The sequence below is a fragment of the Hydractinia symbiolongicarpus genome, chromosome 6 (assembly GCF_029227915.1).
Source record: "Hydractinia symbiolongicarpus strain clone_291-10 chromosome 6, HSymV2.1, whole genome shotgun sequence".
Taxonomy (NCBI): domain Eukaryota; kingdom Metazoa; phylum Cnidaria; class Hydrozoa; order Anthoathecata; family Hydractiniidae; genus Hydractinia; species Hydractinia symbiolongicarpus.
The window spans coordinates 16829345-16847028 of NC_079880.1; the positions used below are offsets into that span (position 1 = coordinate 16829345).

Consider the following 17684-nt stretch of genomic DNA (forward strand, 5'->3'; position numbering starts at 1 on the left):
AGCTCCATATTACAAAGCTTCATATTAACATAACAAAAGAATCTCGATTAACATTTTTTATCGCATTCAAATCTTTAGAGACAACAAGGACACCAAGACAAAAAAAGTTTTGCTCGATGGGTGTTTTTTTTGTCTTGGTGGTACCAAACACACTGGTTGTGTTATATCAGATCCGGGTTGGATGACCGAGCAGAAGTCCCCCGCGAAGTAAAGAGTGGAAAATTTTTTTGCCATACACAACACAAACACTATATACCCGCGGTCCACTAAATGTGCGCCCCTTCGGTGGGGCGCAACTAGCCATAGTTACCACTAATGCGCCCCGAATTACTAATAACGATTTCAAACATTCAAATTTAGAACGGGATTTAAAATTAAAATGGAAAATGGTGGACGTTTGAAATCTATAAAAACTGCAGTGTTAGAACTTATTATTTTCGTAAATTTTCACATTTGGCTAAGGCTCTATCTATAAAGTTAGATCTTGATTAAATATATGTACACTTTAAACGCCTCTAGCCTTCTTGTTGTGTAATTTCACGTAATCATTGCTTTTGATTTATGGTTAAAATTCGTTCAAAAGACTTACGCATACATTTTTGACTTATCAAATCTCCAAAAATTCTTGTGCTGTAATAACAAATTGTGTCTGAAAGCTATTCTGCTGAAACATTTTCCGCCAAATATGACGAATATGATAGAAATGCAGTACGGAATTGCATAGAGGCTTGTGAATAAGCTTATTGCCCAGGGGAAAATTTTTAAATAAGAAGCCCTGCGACTTGAAGATTTCCGTCATTAGCCTAAAAGATTCTGAAATTTGAAGTAGACTTTAAAACGGAGAACAATGGGGTATATAAACACATCATAAGTATCCTAATTCGCAATTATTATTGCGTAAAATACAACTTGATAAATAAAAAATAATTTTTTTTTTACATATATATAGTATATATTCTAAAACAATAGTTAAAACTTTAACTGGATTTTTTTATAACTGATCTCGAAAATTCCAGGATGCAGGATTGCTATGTATGAACTTCACGATTCGAATATATATAATAACTTCTGAACAATTTCAATTTCAATGAATTATTACTCTGTTAAGTTACCAATAAAATCCTTAAAAATTTCTCTTGTTGAAGATTTTTCGAAACTGCTGATGGTGCATGGTTTCATAACAAATGATCTGAAAAAGAAAGTATATTTAAAATTGAGAAAGAAGAATACAATTTTACCAGAACTGAATTAATACTAGGTTGTTTAATTATTGTCTACTTATCTGATTAAAGTTAGAATTTATTAAAAAGATACAAATCAATGCCATGTGATACACAAAAGGTATACTATATAAATAAAAATATATATATAAATTTAGTCAAGCTGGCTTTGATATCATTGTTAAACAAGTATAATATTAAGCAGGCGATACAAGATTTTCAAACCTGTGGACAATACAGGACTTATTTTGTTGAAATCGATTTATTGAATTTTACAAATTTGATTGTTTATTATCGAGGAAATTGATTGGTCATTGTTTTCGAATTGAATTGAACAAGTTGATACAAAAAAGGGTAGACACTCAATTAATAAATTTGTCAGATTTGATAAATCAACAACATCATTTATAATTTCAAGAAAAAACATAAAAAAGGGAAGAAAACAAAGAAACCTGTAACATACTGTGGGTAGCGTCTAGTTGTACTGCAAGGGCTAACTATGTTATGTTATTGGTTAATTTATCAGTTCAACTTGACTGTTCCGTGCAATGAACAACAATATTTTTTCATGATTCAACAAATATCTTTTTATATATATTCTTGCGGTCTGATTCGTGTAAACCAATCACGGGCAGCCATTATGAAATGGGGTACAAATGCCGTAATTAATGTTTTTGTGGTGAAATCTTCATAAATACAATACTGGATTTTTCAAGGAATTCTTTTTTTTTAGTCAAATCTTTAATATGTTTTAGATACTGCTTAATTTTTGCCATTTTGCGACATTTTAACGACGTTTTACTTGTAAATTCTGTTCAAGGTTGCTACTTTGAAGGTTTGACCGTGAAAAGTCCACTTTGTTCTCCATCGGATAGCAACGAAGGAGAACATTCTGACCGCAAGAATACATGATAGCAGCCTCACAAAGGTTCCTTTAGAAGTTATTTTACTCACCCAAAACGCCTATACTTTTTACGGTGTATGTGGCTTATCAGCACCCTCGTTGATAAAATTACACAGGGCAGGATAAAAGTTTTTTGTTGCTTCTAAAAAAAGGGACTCTAATGAAAGCACTATTTTGTGCAGTTCTAGCTTGATAGCTGTAGTACAAGTGAGAGTAGTTTTACGACTATTAACTTATAAAATGCAAGAATTTAAAAATAAGTATTTAGCTCCCTAGCTACAACATTAAAGCTATTACGACAAGCCAGACCATCGGGAAGGGAAGACCAACAAAATGCAAGCAGTTTTAGTCATGGCCATACACGGAATGTTCTGTTCTTGATTGACTTTAAATTGTGATGCATTTATAAATTGCGGCCTTTGGATCAACGCCATAAACCGTTCTGAGTTTAATTTCATATAAAATATAAGTAATCCTTCTACTTACTATTAACAAGTTTCGAAACAACTTGGACAAAGAAAAACAAACCTTTTCTTGAAGATAAATTCACGTGGGCTGCAGTGACATTTAAGCATATTAAACGAGACAATATTACAAAGCTTTAAATTAACATAACAAAAGAATCTCGATTAATATTTTTTATGGCAGTCAAATCTTCAGAGACAACAAAGAAACCGAGACAAGATAAGTTTTGCTCGATCAGTGTTATTTTTGTCTTGATGGTACCAAACACACAGGTTGTGTTATATCAAACCTAGGTTGGATGTTCGAGCCGAAGTTCCCCCGCGAAGTTGAGAGTAAGAAAAAAACTTCTCCCATACATAAAACTAGCCATAGTTACCACTAATGCGCCCCGAATTACTAATAACGATTTCAAACATTCAAATTTAGAACGGGATTTAACATTAAAATGGAAAATGGTGGACGTTTGAAATCTATAAAAACTGCAGTGTTAGAACTTATTATTTTCGTTATTTTCACATTTGGCTAAGGCTCTATCTATAAAGTTAGATCTTGATTAAATATATGTACACTTTAAACGCCTCTAGCCTTCTTGTTGTGTAATTTCACGTAATCATTGCTTTTGATTTATGGTTAAAATTCGTTCAAAAGACTTACGCATACATTTTTGACTTATCAAATCTCCAAAAATTCTTGTGCTGTAATAACAAATTGTGTCTGAAAGCTATTCTGCTGAAACATTTTCCGCCAAATATGACGAATATGATAGAAATGCAGTACGGAATTGCATAGAGGCTTGTGAATAAGCTTATTGCCCAGGGGAAAATTTTTAAATAAGAAGCCCTGCGACTTGAAGATTTCCGTCATTAGCCTAAAAGATTCTGAAATTTGAAGTAGACTTTAAAACGGAGAACAATGGGGTATATAAACACATCATAAGTATCCTAATTCTCAATTATTATTGTAATTAACGTAAAATACAACTTGATAAATAAAAAATAATTTTTTTTTTACATATATATAGTATATATTCTAAAACAATAGTTAAAACTTTAACTGGATTTTTTTATAACTGATCTTGAAAATTCCAGGATGCAGGATTGCTATGTATGAACTTCACGATTCGAATATATATAATAACTTCTGAACAATTTCAATTTCAATGAATTATTACTCTGTTAAGTTACCAATAAAATCCTTAAAAATTCCTCTCGTTGAAGATTTTTCGAAAATGCTGATGGTGCATGGTTTCATAACAAATGATCTGAAAAAGAAAGTATATTTAAAATTGAGAAAGAAGAATACAATTTTACCAGAACTGAATTAATACTAGGTTGTTTAATTATTGTCTACTTATCTGATTTAAAGTTAGAATTTATTAAAAAGATACAAATCAATGCCATGTGATACACAAAAGGTATACTATATAAATAAAAATATATATATAAATTTAGTCAAGCTGGCTTTGATATCATTGTTAAACAAGTATAATATTAAACAGGCGATACAAGATTTTCAAACCTGTGGACAATACAGGACTTATTTTGTTGAAATCGATTTATTGAATTTTACAAATTTGATTGTTTATTATCGAGGAAATTGATTGGTCATTGTTTTCGAATTGAATTGAACAAGTTGATACAAAAAAGGGTAGACACTCAATTAATAAATTTGTCAGATTTGATAAATCAACAACATCATTTATAATTTCAAGAAAAAACATAAAAAAGGGAAGAAAACAAAGAAACCTGTAACATACTGTGGGTAGCGTCTAGTTGTACTGCAAGGGCTAACTATGTTATGTTATTGGTTAATTTATCAGTTCAACTTGACTGTTCCGTGCAATGAACAACAATATTTTTTCATGATTCAACAAATATCTTTTTATATATATTCTTGCGGTCTGATTCGTGTCAACCAATCACGGGCAGCCATTATGAAATGGGGTACAAATGCCGTAATTAATGTTTTTGTGGTGAAATCTTCATAAATACAATACTGGATTTTTCAAGGAATTCTTTTTTTTTAGTCAAATCTTTAATATGTTTTAGATACTGCTTAATTTTTGCCATTTTGCGACATTTTAACGACGTTTTACTTGTAAGTTCTGTTCAAGGTTGCTACTTTGAAGGTTTGACCGTGAAAAGTCCACTTTGTTCTCCATCGGATAGCAACGAAGGAGAACATTCTGACCGCAAGAATACATGATAGCAGCCTCACAAAGGTTCCTTTAGAAGTTATTTTACTCACCCAAAACGCCTATACTTTTTACGGTGTATGTGGCTTATCAGCACCCTCGTTGATAAAATTACACAGGGCAGGATAAAAGTTTTTTGTTGCTTCTAAAAAAAGGGACTCTAATGAAAGCACTATTTTGTGCAGTTCTAGCTTGATAGCTGTAGTACAAGTGAGAGTAGTTTTACGACTATTAACTTATAAAATGCAAGAATTTAAAAATAAGTATTTAGCTCCCTAGCTACAACATTAAAGCTATTACGACAAGCCAGACCATCGGGAAGGGAAGACCAACAAAATGCAAGCAGTTTTAGTCATGGCCATACACGGAATGTTCTGTTCTTGATTGACTTTAAATTGTGATGCATTTATAAATTGCGGCCTTTGGATCAACGCCATAAACCGTTCTGAGTTTAATTTCATATAAAATATAAGTAATCCTTCTACTTACTATTAACAAGTTTCGAAACAACTTGGACAAAGAAAAACAAACCTTTTCTTGAAGATAAATTCACGTGGGCTGCAGTGACATTTAAGCATATTAAACGAGACAATATTACAAAGCTTTAAATTAACATAACAAAAGAATCTCGATTAATATTTTTTATGGCAGTCAAATCTTCAGAGACAACAAAGAAACCGAGACAAGATAAGTTTTGCTCGATCAGTGTTATTTTTGTCTTGATGGTACCAAACACACAGGTTGTGTTATATCAAACCTAGATTGGATGTTCGAGCCGAAGTTCCCCCGCGAAGTTGAGAGTAAGAAAAAAACTTCTCCCATACATAAAACAAACACTATATACCCGCGGTCCACTAAATGTGCGCCCCTTCGGCGGGGCGCAACAAACACTATATACCCGCGGTCCACTAAATGTGCGCCCCTTCGGCGGGGCGCAATTAAAGAGACTAGTCGTTAGCCCGTCGAAAAATCCACGGGTTTGCCCGTCCTTTTTATACCGCATTGCGTGCGTCTCGCCACCTACGCAGCTAAGCTACTATTTTGCGTGACAGATAGACAGAAAGACATTTACGGGTATTATAATATAGAAGTCGTTAACCCGTGAAAAAATCCACGGGGTCGCCCGTCCTTTATATATCGCATTTATGTTTCCGTAACAGAAGGACAAACAGACGCACGAACAGACAGACGAAATACGGCTATTATTAAAGAGACTAGCCGGAAAACCCAGCGCGAAACGCCGGGGTAAGCCACAAGTCAAGGTGTGACCCGGTGTTGAACACTCTGTGAAGCGTTTAATAAGAGCCGTAAACTGCGCCATACCATCAGGTGGAGCGCTTTAGTACATGTATACAGTATGTCGTAACAATAGTCGTAAATTAAGTGAAGCGCATACACCATGATAGTGATACAACTGTAACATTTTTTTCAGAAAATAACTTTCCCAAACAATATCTGACATAAAAACAGAGCTTACAAACCGTTTTTACCCGTCATAGCAAAAACAATCGGTTAATAATAATTTATTTTGCGGAATAAGTTTTTGTGAAAGTTGAGAAATTAATTGTGACACCGGACTGAGCGCTTAGTAAAGTTAAACAGTGTGGCACAGACCTATAGGCATAATACCCTTTTCCAATAACTATATCTTAACTTTGGTTTAAAAAAACCCACAGAATTAGCTCATCGTCAACACCAGGCAGAGCGCTTAACAGGTGAATCGTGTCAAACACATGAGCATACGATAATACCATTTACAAAATCTTTATCGCTTCGGTTTAAAAAGAAATTAGGAAACAGCCTGGCATTACCCGGTCCTGTTAAAAAAATTACTCAGTTATTTTATTTTGCAGAATAAGTTTTCATAACACCTCTTGCAAAAACAATTTCACGCAACTTCGGTTCAAATAAAAACACAGGGAGCAGATTGTTATTACCCATCTAGCTAAAACTATCGCTCAGGCATTTTATTTGCAGAAAAATAATGAAAGATATAGCTACCTAGCTAGCTGCATTTAGCATGGCACATAGCGCATGTACTCTCCTTGTGTCATTAATAAACTTTTGACTTTTGCTACAGTTTATATCACAGTAAAGTGGTAGCTAACTACTTAATTGCATATGATTGCATTTAGTATGAAAAAGATTATTTTGAAATTATCTTGCAGCCAACTGTATGTGGCTGTGCAAGCCACAAACCCAGGTGAAGTAAAAATCAGATTGGTTAGAATAACACGAAAAGCAATAATGTTGACTAACATAAAATTACATTTCTACGTTGGAAGCCAGAATCTTAAAATTGGTTTGTTTAAGATTGATATATGGCTAGAGAACGTGACAGTAAGAAACAAATAGACGGCTTGCGTTGTGACATCATTTGTTTACATTTTCTCGGACCTTGTGGAAGCTGGCAGGATAAAAAACAAAGATGAGAAAATAAAGATGAGAAAACTTCGTATATTAAAAAGCACACCCTAGCCAATGATGAGGTATTACCAGATCCTTATACCTTAAAAAAAGACTGGCAAAACGATCCAAAGTATTTACCAGATATAACATTTGGAGATATCCATATGTACTTAGTGAAAAGTCCTAGTAGTGGTATCACTCACGAGTCGATGAAGGCTTTTAAATCATTGGATTCATACAACTTTTTTTTATGTGGTCATGTACAAGACGTCTATTATCATAACATTGATGCAAAAAGCGAATTTTGTTACATTAAAACAGAGGTTTGTTTGCCTTTGCTAATTTGTTAGCTTTTTATTTTTTATGACTGCTCCCCTTAATGCTTTACTTGCATTTTAAAGGTTTTACCAAGTCAAAGACAAGGCCAAAAACAAAAACTATATGAAGTATGGGTTGCATTACATAAGAAGGGTGGCTGGGTCCTTACTGCAAACTGCACATGCATGGCCGGGTAAGCAGGTTATTAAACATCGTGTATATAACTTATTAGGCAACCTAGCTCTAATACACTACATTTTGTTTAGACTTGGTTCAGCATGCAGCCATGTTGGGGCTCTATTATTTAAGATGCAAGCCGGTGCATTATTAGGAATAAACAAAATTGCATGTACAAGTAAACTTTGCGCTTGGAGACGATTCGCAGAACCAGCTCTTATGACTGAGATAGACTTCAGCAGACCAAATCAGAAGCAAACAGTACCCAAAGAAAAAAAAGTTGTGTCGGATAGAATGAAGAAGCCTTTTTCTTTCAGGGATCCCACACATTTAAATAATGAGTTTCATAAACAAAAATTAAAAGAACTTTATACAGTAAATCCAGATGCTGCAATTCTTACTAGCCTATACGACAATGATCCAGAAGATTTTACAGTTACCAATAGTGAAACTGACACTGCTGACGAAACCGAATTAAATAGCATTCCTGAACCTTTGACAAGCCTTTTTAAGCCACAATTAATTTCACACATTCGTAGAAATGTGTGATTTGGTATGGGCTGCGTTCTGTCATGGTGGTAACGAAAAGTTGAAAGGGGCGCGAATAGTATCAAAATCAAAGCCACCACAAACCGCGCGCGTAAGTAGACGATTTTCAACCAACTAAGGCAGGAACCTACCCAAAGTAGGAACATACCTGGGTACTCAACCTCGTCCCCAGTCCCCTCGTCCCTCGTCCCCATTTTTCTCTTTCTGACAATCTCGGAGGGCGAGAAGAAATGACCCTAGGCCACACTGGTCAGTTCTGAGATCTGATTGGTTTCTCAATTTCCGTAAATTATGAAGATAAATTAATTTATGCGTAAAAAATTGAATAATAACAGAAAAATAATAATGGCGGCTAAGTTTATGTGCAGAAGGGACGCTGGAATGTTTGTTCTTCTGGACTGAATTTATTTTTGTGAAAAATAAAATATTTGGCATTGTTAAAATAGGTTAAGGTGCAAACAAAATTAAATAGCTTTTAGTTGTACTCAGAGCCTGTTAAAGTAAGCTTCCGTTTTTTTTTTTTGCAGTGCAGTTGAGGAGGTAGCTAACAACAATGAAGGTTTCCTTGAAGACATGCTTAGCAGCGATCTAGCTAGCTTAAATACAACACAAGGTATATACAGGTATACATAACAAATCCTGTTTCTCGAACATACCTTCTTTTACACTCTAATATTCTTTTGGTGCAGAACACATAAACAAAAAAAATAAAATCATATGCTGTTGATTTGGTTGAAAAAGATTAAGAAACTGGATTAGGAAGTTAATACCATTTAATTAACTAAATAGTAATACGCTTAATTAAATCGGTTACAGATTAAATAACAATTGATTTTACAGATTGAATAACAATTTTCTCTGACTGCATGAAATGCAACATCCTATGTTTTATGACTTTAATCTCTTAGTAAAGCAACAAACATAAATTTATTGAAAAAGGTCAATTGGTTTGACCATAGTGGCCATTTAGTTGTCAATGAGTTTGGAGGGACCCGTTTCGTGAAAACCGAAACTGTAATATGGTAAAAATGTGCTAGGACTTCCTTCGCAGGACCTTTGTTGATAGCAGTACCAACAGGAACTGAAGAGGCTATCTTGGGTAAATAATTTCAATAATAAAATAATAATAGGCATCTTCAGTAATTCTAATCACAAAACACTCTGAGAATTCTGTGGCTTGGTAGCTAGCTAAAAGTACTTTCACTTTTAACTATAATATGAAATAAAAATATCTAAAAATCATCATTAAAAAAGTGTATAGTTAGCTACCTTGGTTTGCACAACCATTGTAGCTACAAAAGTACGTCTTGCTACATTGTAGCTACAGAAGTACGGACCTTTGCTAGCTAGCTAGCATAGATGGCTGAAAACTTTAAAATAAATATATTTTTAAAATTTGTTCGTAGGCAAAAAAAGCGAAGCAAACACTGCAATCATGTTTTCTTGAAGCAAAAACTCAAAACACTTCAGCTAACTTGTTTCTGATTAAAAATAAAACTCTTATCCTTGATTTCGGTCCAAGATTGTTTTGCATAAATTATAGCAATACGGTGTTCTCGGCGGTCCGCATGCAATTCTTAACAAAATGACCAAAATTTGCATAAATTAAAAATCAGCACGAATCGTGCTGATTTTAACCAGCCTGGCCCAGGGTCATTTTTTCGCGCCGTCTCGGATATCAAAAAAGCGAAAAATTGCCCTGGGAACGAGGTTGCTGGGTACTAGTTTTCAAATTGTGGAGAAAAGTAGAAACAGATTTTGGATAGCCAAGATTTTTTGGTGCTTTTGAGTGGTTTCTTCAAAAAAATAACGCAAAACAACTATGCTCAAAGTAAGTCAAGACTTATATAAAATTGCACGTCTTTAATTGGCTTTAAAGCGTTGGGTATATATAAAGGTTAGTAGTTTTATAAAAGGTATTGTCTTTTTTTGTTGTAGGCTAAGGTTATTGTTTAAAATAAGGTTGTTTTTCCTAAAATTATCTTTCAGCTTATTATTTTCCTGATCGTGATAAAAAAACGCCTTCTTTGACTGGGGCCTACTTTAATTAAATTGCACAAAGCTTATAAAAACGCATTTTTTTGGAATACGGTAGTTTCCTCTTATACTTATAGTAAAAAAAATCTCTTTATTTTATCGTAAATAATTTCTTTATTTCTTGCCAATAAAACACTTAGGAAATCTCAGGGCATTTTGCCTTGTTGATGAAGTTAATAGCGGCGAATTGTCGTTGGCCACCACTCCGTAAAATGGGTTAGACCTTGGGGACGAGGTTGCTCTATTTTCAATAAGCACCTGTAATTTTATTTCCCAATCTTCTGCGCAAGCAGAGTATGAGAGCGAAGCTCGATAACCTAAAATCCTCAGCAGTTCATTTCCCAAATCTTACTGAATGTGAAGGACGTGTGCGATTTGTTGGTGTTTGCGATTGGTAAACTTCAGCTATGCTAATCCGTTTTTAATTCTTTTTCTATAGCTAGCTATATTTTATTATTTTTTCCATAAGTAGTAGAGAATTATATTTATTCCTTCTCTTATATAATTTTATTTATTTACTTACTGCTATAGATCTAAAATTTATGGTGAGCTGCAACCAAGATGGCAGACACCTCAGCTCCAAAAGAAGGTGGTGAACCCATAGTGTTAGAAACTCCAATGGATTTTTTAACTAAGCTCCTTCCAGCCAGGCAACAGCAGCAGCTGGAAGCAATCACAGCCCTAGGAGAAAAATTTTCTACTTCCTTGAACAGCCTCCGAGCCGATGTTTTAAACAATGATAATAACTTCCATGTGGACCGCAGTGGAGACAATTCTCCTGGTCTGAGTCATGGTGCAGATAAACAAAATGAAGCAAATGCTTCCATATCTGCAGATCACCTTAGAGGAAGGAAAAGATCCAGGTCTTCATCAGCAGACTCTTGCCTCAGTCATGTAGAATCTAGTTCTTCTACTAGGAGGTCTAGTAAAAAAGATGTTGATGCCATAAGTACATCAGCATCCAACCAATTGTATGATGGTTTAATGAATGAAATGCTGGGGCAAGAAGACAACCAGTTAGAGGACCCAGACCAAGATGTCTGGTCTGACCTCATCAAAGAGTATGGCTAAACTCATGTGGTCGAAGAAACTTACCAATGAAAAATTGAAAGGCAGACTAGAAAAAGTCCAAATTCCCACGAATTGCCGTTTTTTTGTCTGTAAAGAGCTGCAATAAACCTATATGGGCCAAGGCAGACAGCAAAAGATCAAATGATCTGGTATTGCAGAAACTGCAAACCACTGTTTCGAAAAGCCAAGTGCATATCTTACAATTGGCAGACCAAATTATTAAGGCACCCAAACAAGGAAACCTTATTGTAATAGAACCATCCATTTTATTAAATTTGGCTAAAGATGCTCTTTGTCTAATCGGTAACGCCAACCAGCAGCTAAATCAGTATCGAAGAGTCGGATTAATCGGTGCAATGCCTCGCCTAAAAGGATTGGCAAAGGATGTGTCTGAAGAAGACTCGTTGCTGTTTGGAGATGATTTGGACAAAAGAATCCAATCATTGCAAGATGAGGAGAAAACTAGTAAAGTGCTCTCACGACCATCTACACCATATTCAAAAAATAATTTTAAAAAGTACAAACAGCCATCCTCCAGTTATTCCTCCTCTGCAAAGTATAACCAGTCAAAAAACGAGAAGACCTTCTCAAAAGATCGAAACCACTCCCTGAGAAGGTACACTCAAACCCTGAAGTACAAAGGGTACAAAGGGAGAAAACAATGGTAGGTAAAGACCTTGTTGTTGCTGACCTTGAGTTAGCAGTTAGGCGTTATCAAGCTTGTAATACTCACAAATTTTTGGAAGTTTGGAGGACTATCACTTCAAACCAGTATATTCTAGACATAATTGAGCATGGGGTTAAAATTGAATTTATTAGTGTCCCAGTGTCATCTTACCACCCAGTGAAGTTTTCACAAAAAGATTGTATAACTATAAGTAAGGAAATTCAACAACTTTTACAAAAGAAGGCAATCCAGCAGGTACAAGCAACAAATAACTGTTTTCTTTCAGGTATATTTATTGTCCCTAAAAAAGATGGTAGCTCAAGAATGATTATCAACCTTAAACAGTTAAATAGATCTGTCAGATATCGCCATTTTAAAATGGAAACACTGCAAGATGTTTTATGTCTTATCAAACCAGGTGTTTGGATGGGAAGTATTGACTTAAAGGACGCATACCACAGCATCCCTTTTCATATTGACTTCCAAAAGTTCTTAGCTGTTTCTTGGGATGGACAATTTTACCAATTTCTAGCTTTACCCTTTGGATTTGGTCCAGCTGTTAGGATCTTCACCAAAGTTCTTAAAGCACCCTTTAAAGTACTAAGAGGGGCAGGTCATGTATCTGTTGTATATATAGATGATTCTTATTTGCAAGGTGATACTTATGAATCATGCCAAAGAAACATTACGGCAACTGTCTCACTTTTGAGCAGCTTAGGATTTACTGTACATCCAAACAAGTCAATTCTTGTGCCTACCCAATGTATGATGTTTTTAGGGTTTGTGTTAAACTCTGCTCAGATGACAATAGCCTTAAGCGAGGAAAGGGTCATAAAATTAAAGTGTCTATGTAAGGACTTGCTGTACATGCATCACCCCACAGTTAGGTTTGTTTCCAGGGTTATTGGAACATTAGTTTTTGCCTTTGATGCCGTGAAGTATGGCAAGTTACATTACAGGTCCTTGGAGACAGATAAGAATCTAGCACTCAAACTAGGCCATGGAAATTTTGATTCAAAGGTTTTTATTTCAGAGTTTTCTATTAAGGATTTACAGTGGTGGCTCACAATGGCTCAGTTTACCAGACCTATACAATTGCCTAAAATTGATCTTATTTTATCCTCTGATGCTAGTCTTCAAGGATGGGGTGGCACTGACGGAAACTCTCTAATAGGGGGGCGTTGGTCTGAAGGAGAATTACCTGAGCATATCAATACTTTAGAGTTGTTGGCTGCATTTTTTACACTCAAAGCCTTCTTGAAAATAAGACATTATAGACATGTTCAGTTAAGATTGGATAACACCACAGCTGTGGCCTACATAACAAAGATGGGGGGCCTTCACTCCATTGCTTGTAATAAATTGGCTGTTGAAATATGGGAATTTGCTAGAACATGTGATGTTTGGTTATCAGCTTGTCATATACCTGGTGTATTAAATACTATAGCTGATTATAAATCAAGACAATTTCAGGATAACATTGAATGGTCCTTGAATGTAAAACAATTTAACATAATTTCCGACATTTTTTGGAAATTTGATATTGACCTTTTTGCATCCAGACTCAATGCAAAATGTGAGGATTATTTTTCTTTAAGACCTGATCCAGATGCTAAAGCTGTAAATGCCTTCGCTCAGACCTGGTCGAATTTAAACTTTTATGCCTTCCCACCATTTAATTTGATTGGAAAAGTTCTTGCAAAGATAAATATAGATCAAGCCACAGGCATTCTTGTAGTACCTTTCTGGTCTTCGCAGTCTTGGTTTTCTCAAGCAATTAATATGTTATACAGGACACCTGTGTTATTTCCTCCTTCATCTAGATTATTGTTTCTACCGGGAACAAAAAGACAACATCCTCTACACCAAACCTTGTCGCTGCTCATGCTGCCTGTCTCCGGGAATCGTTACAAGGTAAAGAGCTTCCATCAGACACTGTCGATATCATTGCAGCATCATGGAGAGAAGGTACCCAGAAACAATACTCGGGTCCAATCAGACGATGGATACAATATTGCACTGGGAGGTCGATTGATCCCTATCATCCAAATGTGAAAGATGTGTTAATACACCTTACTGAATTATTCAAAGGTGGGTCTGGATATAGTGTTTTATGTACAACTAGAAGTGCTATTGCTTCAGTTGTTTCAATCAGTGGTTACAGTTCTCTTTCAGAGCATCCATTGATAAGCCGTTTTATAAAAGGAGTTTTTAATATAAGACCAAGTACCCCCAAATACTCTTTAATATGGGATACAAATGTTCTTTTGACTTATTTAAAGTCTCTTAGTCCTAACAAAGATTTATCCTTTAAGGATATTAACATCAAGCTGGCTTGTCTCCTTACTATTTTAGCAGATCAAAGAGTTTACAGTGTCCATAATATATCTGTTCCGTATATAGATTTGACAGACGATATGATGCTATGTCACTTACCTGGCTTGCTTAAAACAACACGGCCTAAAAAGACTGATAGGACCTTGATGTACAGGGCATTCCCTTCTGACCCTGATTTATGCCCACTCCAATGTACCAAAGCCTACCTGTCAAAAAGAGAACAATTGATATCTAAGGAAATTGCTCCGCTTTTTGTAACTTTTGGGAAACCTCATCATGCTGCCTCTAAGGATACACTATCAAGATGGATAAAATCAGCTATGACCTCAGCCGGTATTGATACCAGTGTTTTTTCCCCAGGCAGCTGTCGTCTGGGAGTAAAGCAAAAATTACCGGGGTACCTCTAGATGTCATTTTAAAGTATGGCACTTGGAGTAGGGATTCTACCTTTTATCGTTATTATTGTAGAGATGTTATTGGTAGTGTGACAAGTCTTCATGATCTTGGTGCCTCGCTCTTGGACTCAGTTATGGAAGCGACAAGTCATGAATCTTAGTTTGCGTTCTTTTTAACATTTACATACTGATTGTAACATTATATTGTTAAAAGAAGTTTGCTCAGTTATTCAAATTTTCTTTATCTTATCCTTCTCACCCTTTGTTTTGTTTTCACCACACTCGCTGGCCGCGTTTATGCTTTGAAGTCTCATACTCTGCTTGCGCAGAAGATTGGGAAATAAAATTGAAGGATTAATCGAGTACTTACGTATGATGATTGATCCAGATTTTATTTTCCAAATCTTCTGCGTAAGCATGAGGGTGCCCTGCCCTCCCTGCCCTATGCCTTTTTGGCTTTAGCAGGTACACTCGGCCAGCGAGTCACGTTCTGTCTTCAAAGTAGGATTTTGGGTTATCGAGCTTCGCTCTCACCCTCATGCTTACGCAGAAGATTTGGAAAATAAAATCTGGATCAATCATCATACGTAAGCACCACGTAGGGCACAAATTTCAAAGTCGGGCGGTAAAACCAGAAAAATGCTTTTGCCCGACCTTGTGCGGAACAATGCAAGTGCAGCCAAACATAGCTATAGCTAGATCAGGACCACTTGTTGATGATGAGTTCCAGAAATCGTAACAACCTTCCTAATAACCTAGCGCAATTGCAGAATCTAATTAAAAGAGACCCAGAATCTTACAGAGAAGAATTTTTGCAACAATGGCGCCATTTTCAGTCAAACCTGGAAATTTTTAAGTTGGACCCGTCGAAGCCATCAGAAGTTGTATCAGATATATCAATGTTTATAGCTCAGGTAACTTCCTCAGGCGATTTTTTAAAAAATTATTTCTTGGCTCACAGACCTGTTCTGCCCGGATAATGAACATCGGCCTGATTAAGTACGGCAGCTTGCACCGGTTAAGAACAGGGCAGAAAATACATAATCAGGGCAACATAATCAGGACAGGCCGGCTTATTACTCAAAAAATATTATTTGGCACTTATAAAAGGGACATATAATGAGGGCAGGCCAGTTTATATACGACAGTGCAATATTATTTCTCATTTATTATAGAACGAACATAATCGGGGCTTATGTATGACACAGTCAAATATTATTCGAAACTTATAGAACGAACGTAATCGGGGCCGACCGGCTTATGTATGGCATTTTTCTATTATTTCTCACTTATTATAGAACGCACATAATCGGGGAAGGCCGGCTTATGTATGACAGTCAAATATTATTCCAGACTTATAGAACAAATATAATCGGGGCCGACCGCTTTTATATCATTCGTCATCACTTCTGACAAGCGAATAGCCCTGGTGACAAAGTTGTTGTTGCTCTCAAATGAAACGAAATTTCGCGGCAAATACTAAATTTTGGGATTCGCAAGTTTAATAACTTTTCAAACTTAATTTCCGCAAAAAGAATAATTTAGGTTCCGTGAAATTTAGTTACTTCAAAGTATATTATGCTGAAATGTATTTACTACAAGATTAGTTTATACTAAGAATTACGTCGAGACTTTTTTCTTCCGTCATGTCTAGTTTTTAGGGGTGTTCTAACTTCCAAGAATGTTTAATTCACAAAAGTTCGAAGAAAATGCCAATCACAGCCTGCCTGGCCAGCCATTATATCAGCGTTCATAATCCGGTCACCACTACATAACCAGTGCAAAAAAAACATAATCGGATCATGTGTACATAATCCGGCTGTTCCGGTTGTAAACAGGCCGTTTTCGCAATCTGGGCAGAACAGACCTGCTTAGTGGACCTTAAAGGGGACCTCCCACCTCAAAGATAGATATCTATCTATATCTTTTCTTCGAATATAAATAATTTATAGATCAAAGGTGAAATCTATATTATAAATTCATATGCATCTGTCTGTCAAGCAAAACAGTAACCGCAGGAGACACATGAAATGCGGTAAATAAAGGACGGACGAACCCTTGAATTTGTCCACTGACTAGGTTAACAATTTTTTCTTGCACTGACATGAGACAGCGTAAATTGCGTGAAGCTGAACTTTTAAAAATATAGAAATGCTTGTTACTTGCACTGCTATAGTTTGTCAGATTCCTACCTTGTTTTAGCCTGGCGTCTTTTTATTGAGATAAACCTTATCAATAATTTCCTAATATGCTATGAGGAGTGAGAGTACTGCGTTGACAGTACAGGATCTTTCCCCGATCGGATGACTGTCCCTCGATCGGAGTAAATCATCCGATCGAGTGAGTGCGCAACCACCCAATCGGGAGATACCTACCTGAATCGGGTGAGTATTTTTCTTGCTTAAAATTGCTTTTTAAAAGGGCAAGCCGCTGGCCAAAAGTGCAATATAATTTTTGTTTACATAGCTAAGTCATAAACTTATTTTGTGCTGTTTCACCGATTGATGATTTCTTGAGTTGAGTTGGAGTGACTACATGGTGCATATTTTCAGTCTAGGTTGCACATGTTGAGGCTCTAAAGCTCATTTTAGTTTATGTGCTTGGGGTTAGTTTAGTAAGAAGCCAGTATAGCAAGCTATATAGAGAAAAATGTGCTTATTTTTTATCATATCTGACACAAAATATATAAGAGAAATATTGATATCTTTTACAAACTTTACCGCCAGTTATGACTCACTCAATCAGGTGGTCATGAAAAATTCCCCCCGGGTCCGACTCACTCGATCGAGTGGTTTACTTAATCGAGGGACACTCAACTGATCGGGGGAAGATTCTGTACTGGTTAATAAAGGACATTATATCGGGTGAGATTAACCAAGAAAACTTTGTATTTGTCACGAGGCTAAGGAAAGTTATAATTGATCATGTAAAGGTGTGGTTC

At 35.8% G+C, this 17684-nt stretch overlaps 3 protein-coding genes across 4 annotated transcripts in view; all 3 read left to right on the forward strand.

The window, feature by feature from the left end:
• The first annotated feature begins 7241 nt into the window (after window positions 1-7241).
• LOC130648097 (uncharacterized) lies at window positions 7242-9825 on the forward strand. The gene is made up of 6 exons (XM_057454118.1): window positions 7242-7515; window positions 7594-7703; window positions 7777-8232; window positions 8764-8859; window positions 9145-9250; window positions 9643-9825. Exons 1-6 carry the CDS (start codon window positions 7357-7359, stop codon window positions 9823-9825), a joined length of 1110 nt encoding a protein of 369 aa, XP_057310101.1. The 5' UTR covers window positions 7242-7356.
• A 2176-nt stretch (window positions 9826-12001) lies between these two features.
• Window positions 12002-14978, forward strand: LOC130647222 (uncharacterized). Its single transcript, XM_057453003.1, has 2 exons — window positions 12002-14102; window positions 14817-14978. The coding sequence occupies exon 1, from the start codon at window positions 12006-12008 to the stop codon at window positions 14064-14066; it is 2061 nt and encodes a 686-aa protein (XP_057308986.1). The 5' UTR covers window positions 12002-12005; the 3' UTR covers window positions 14067-14102; window positions 14817-14978.
• A 393-nt stretch (window positions 14979-15371) lies between these two features.
• Window positions 15372-17684, forward strand: part of LOC130647221 (protein SDA1 homolog) — a 50843-nt gene continuing 48530 nt past the window's right edge. Inside the window, exon 1 of one of the 2 annotated variants that reach the window (XM_057453002.1) lies at window positions 15372-15657. In XM_057453002.1, coding sequence (XP_057308985.1) covers window positions 15460-15657 — 198 coding nt within the window. In that variant the 5' untranslated portion in view covers window positions 15372-15459. The remainder of the gene's footprint in view (window positions 15658-17684) is intronic. The other variant, XM_057453001.1, reaches the window with a different exon arrangement.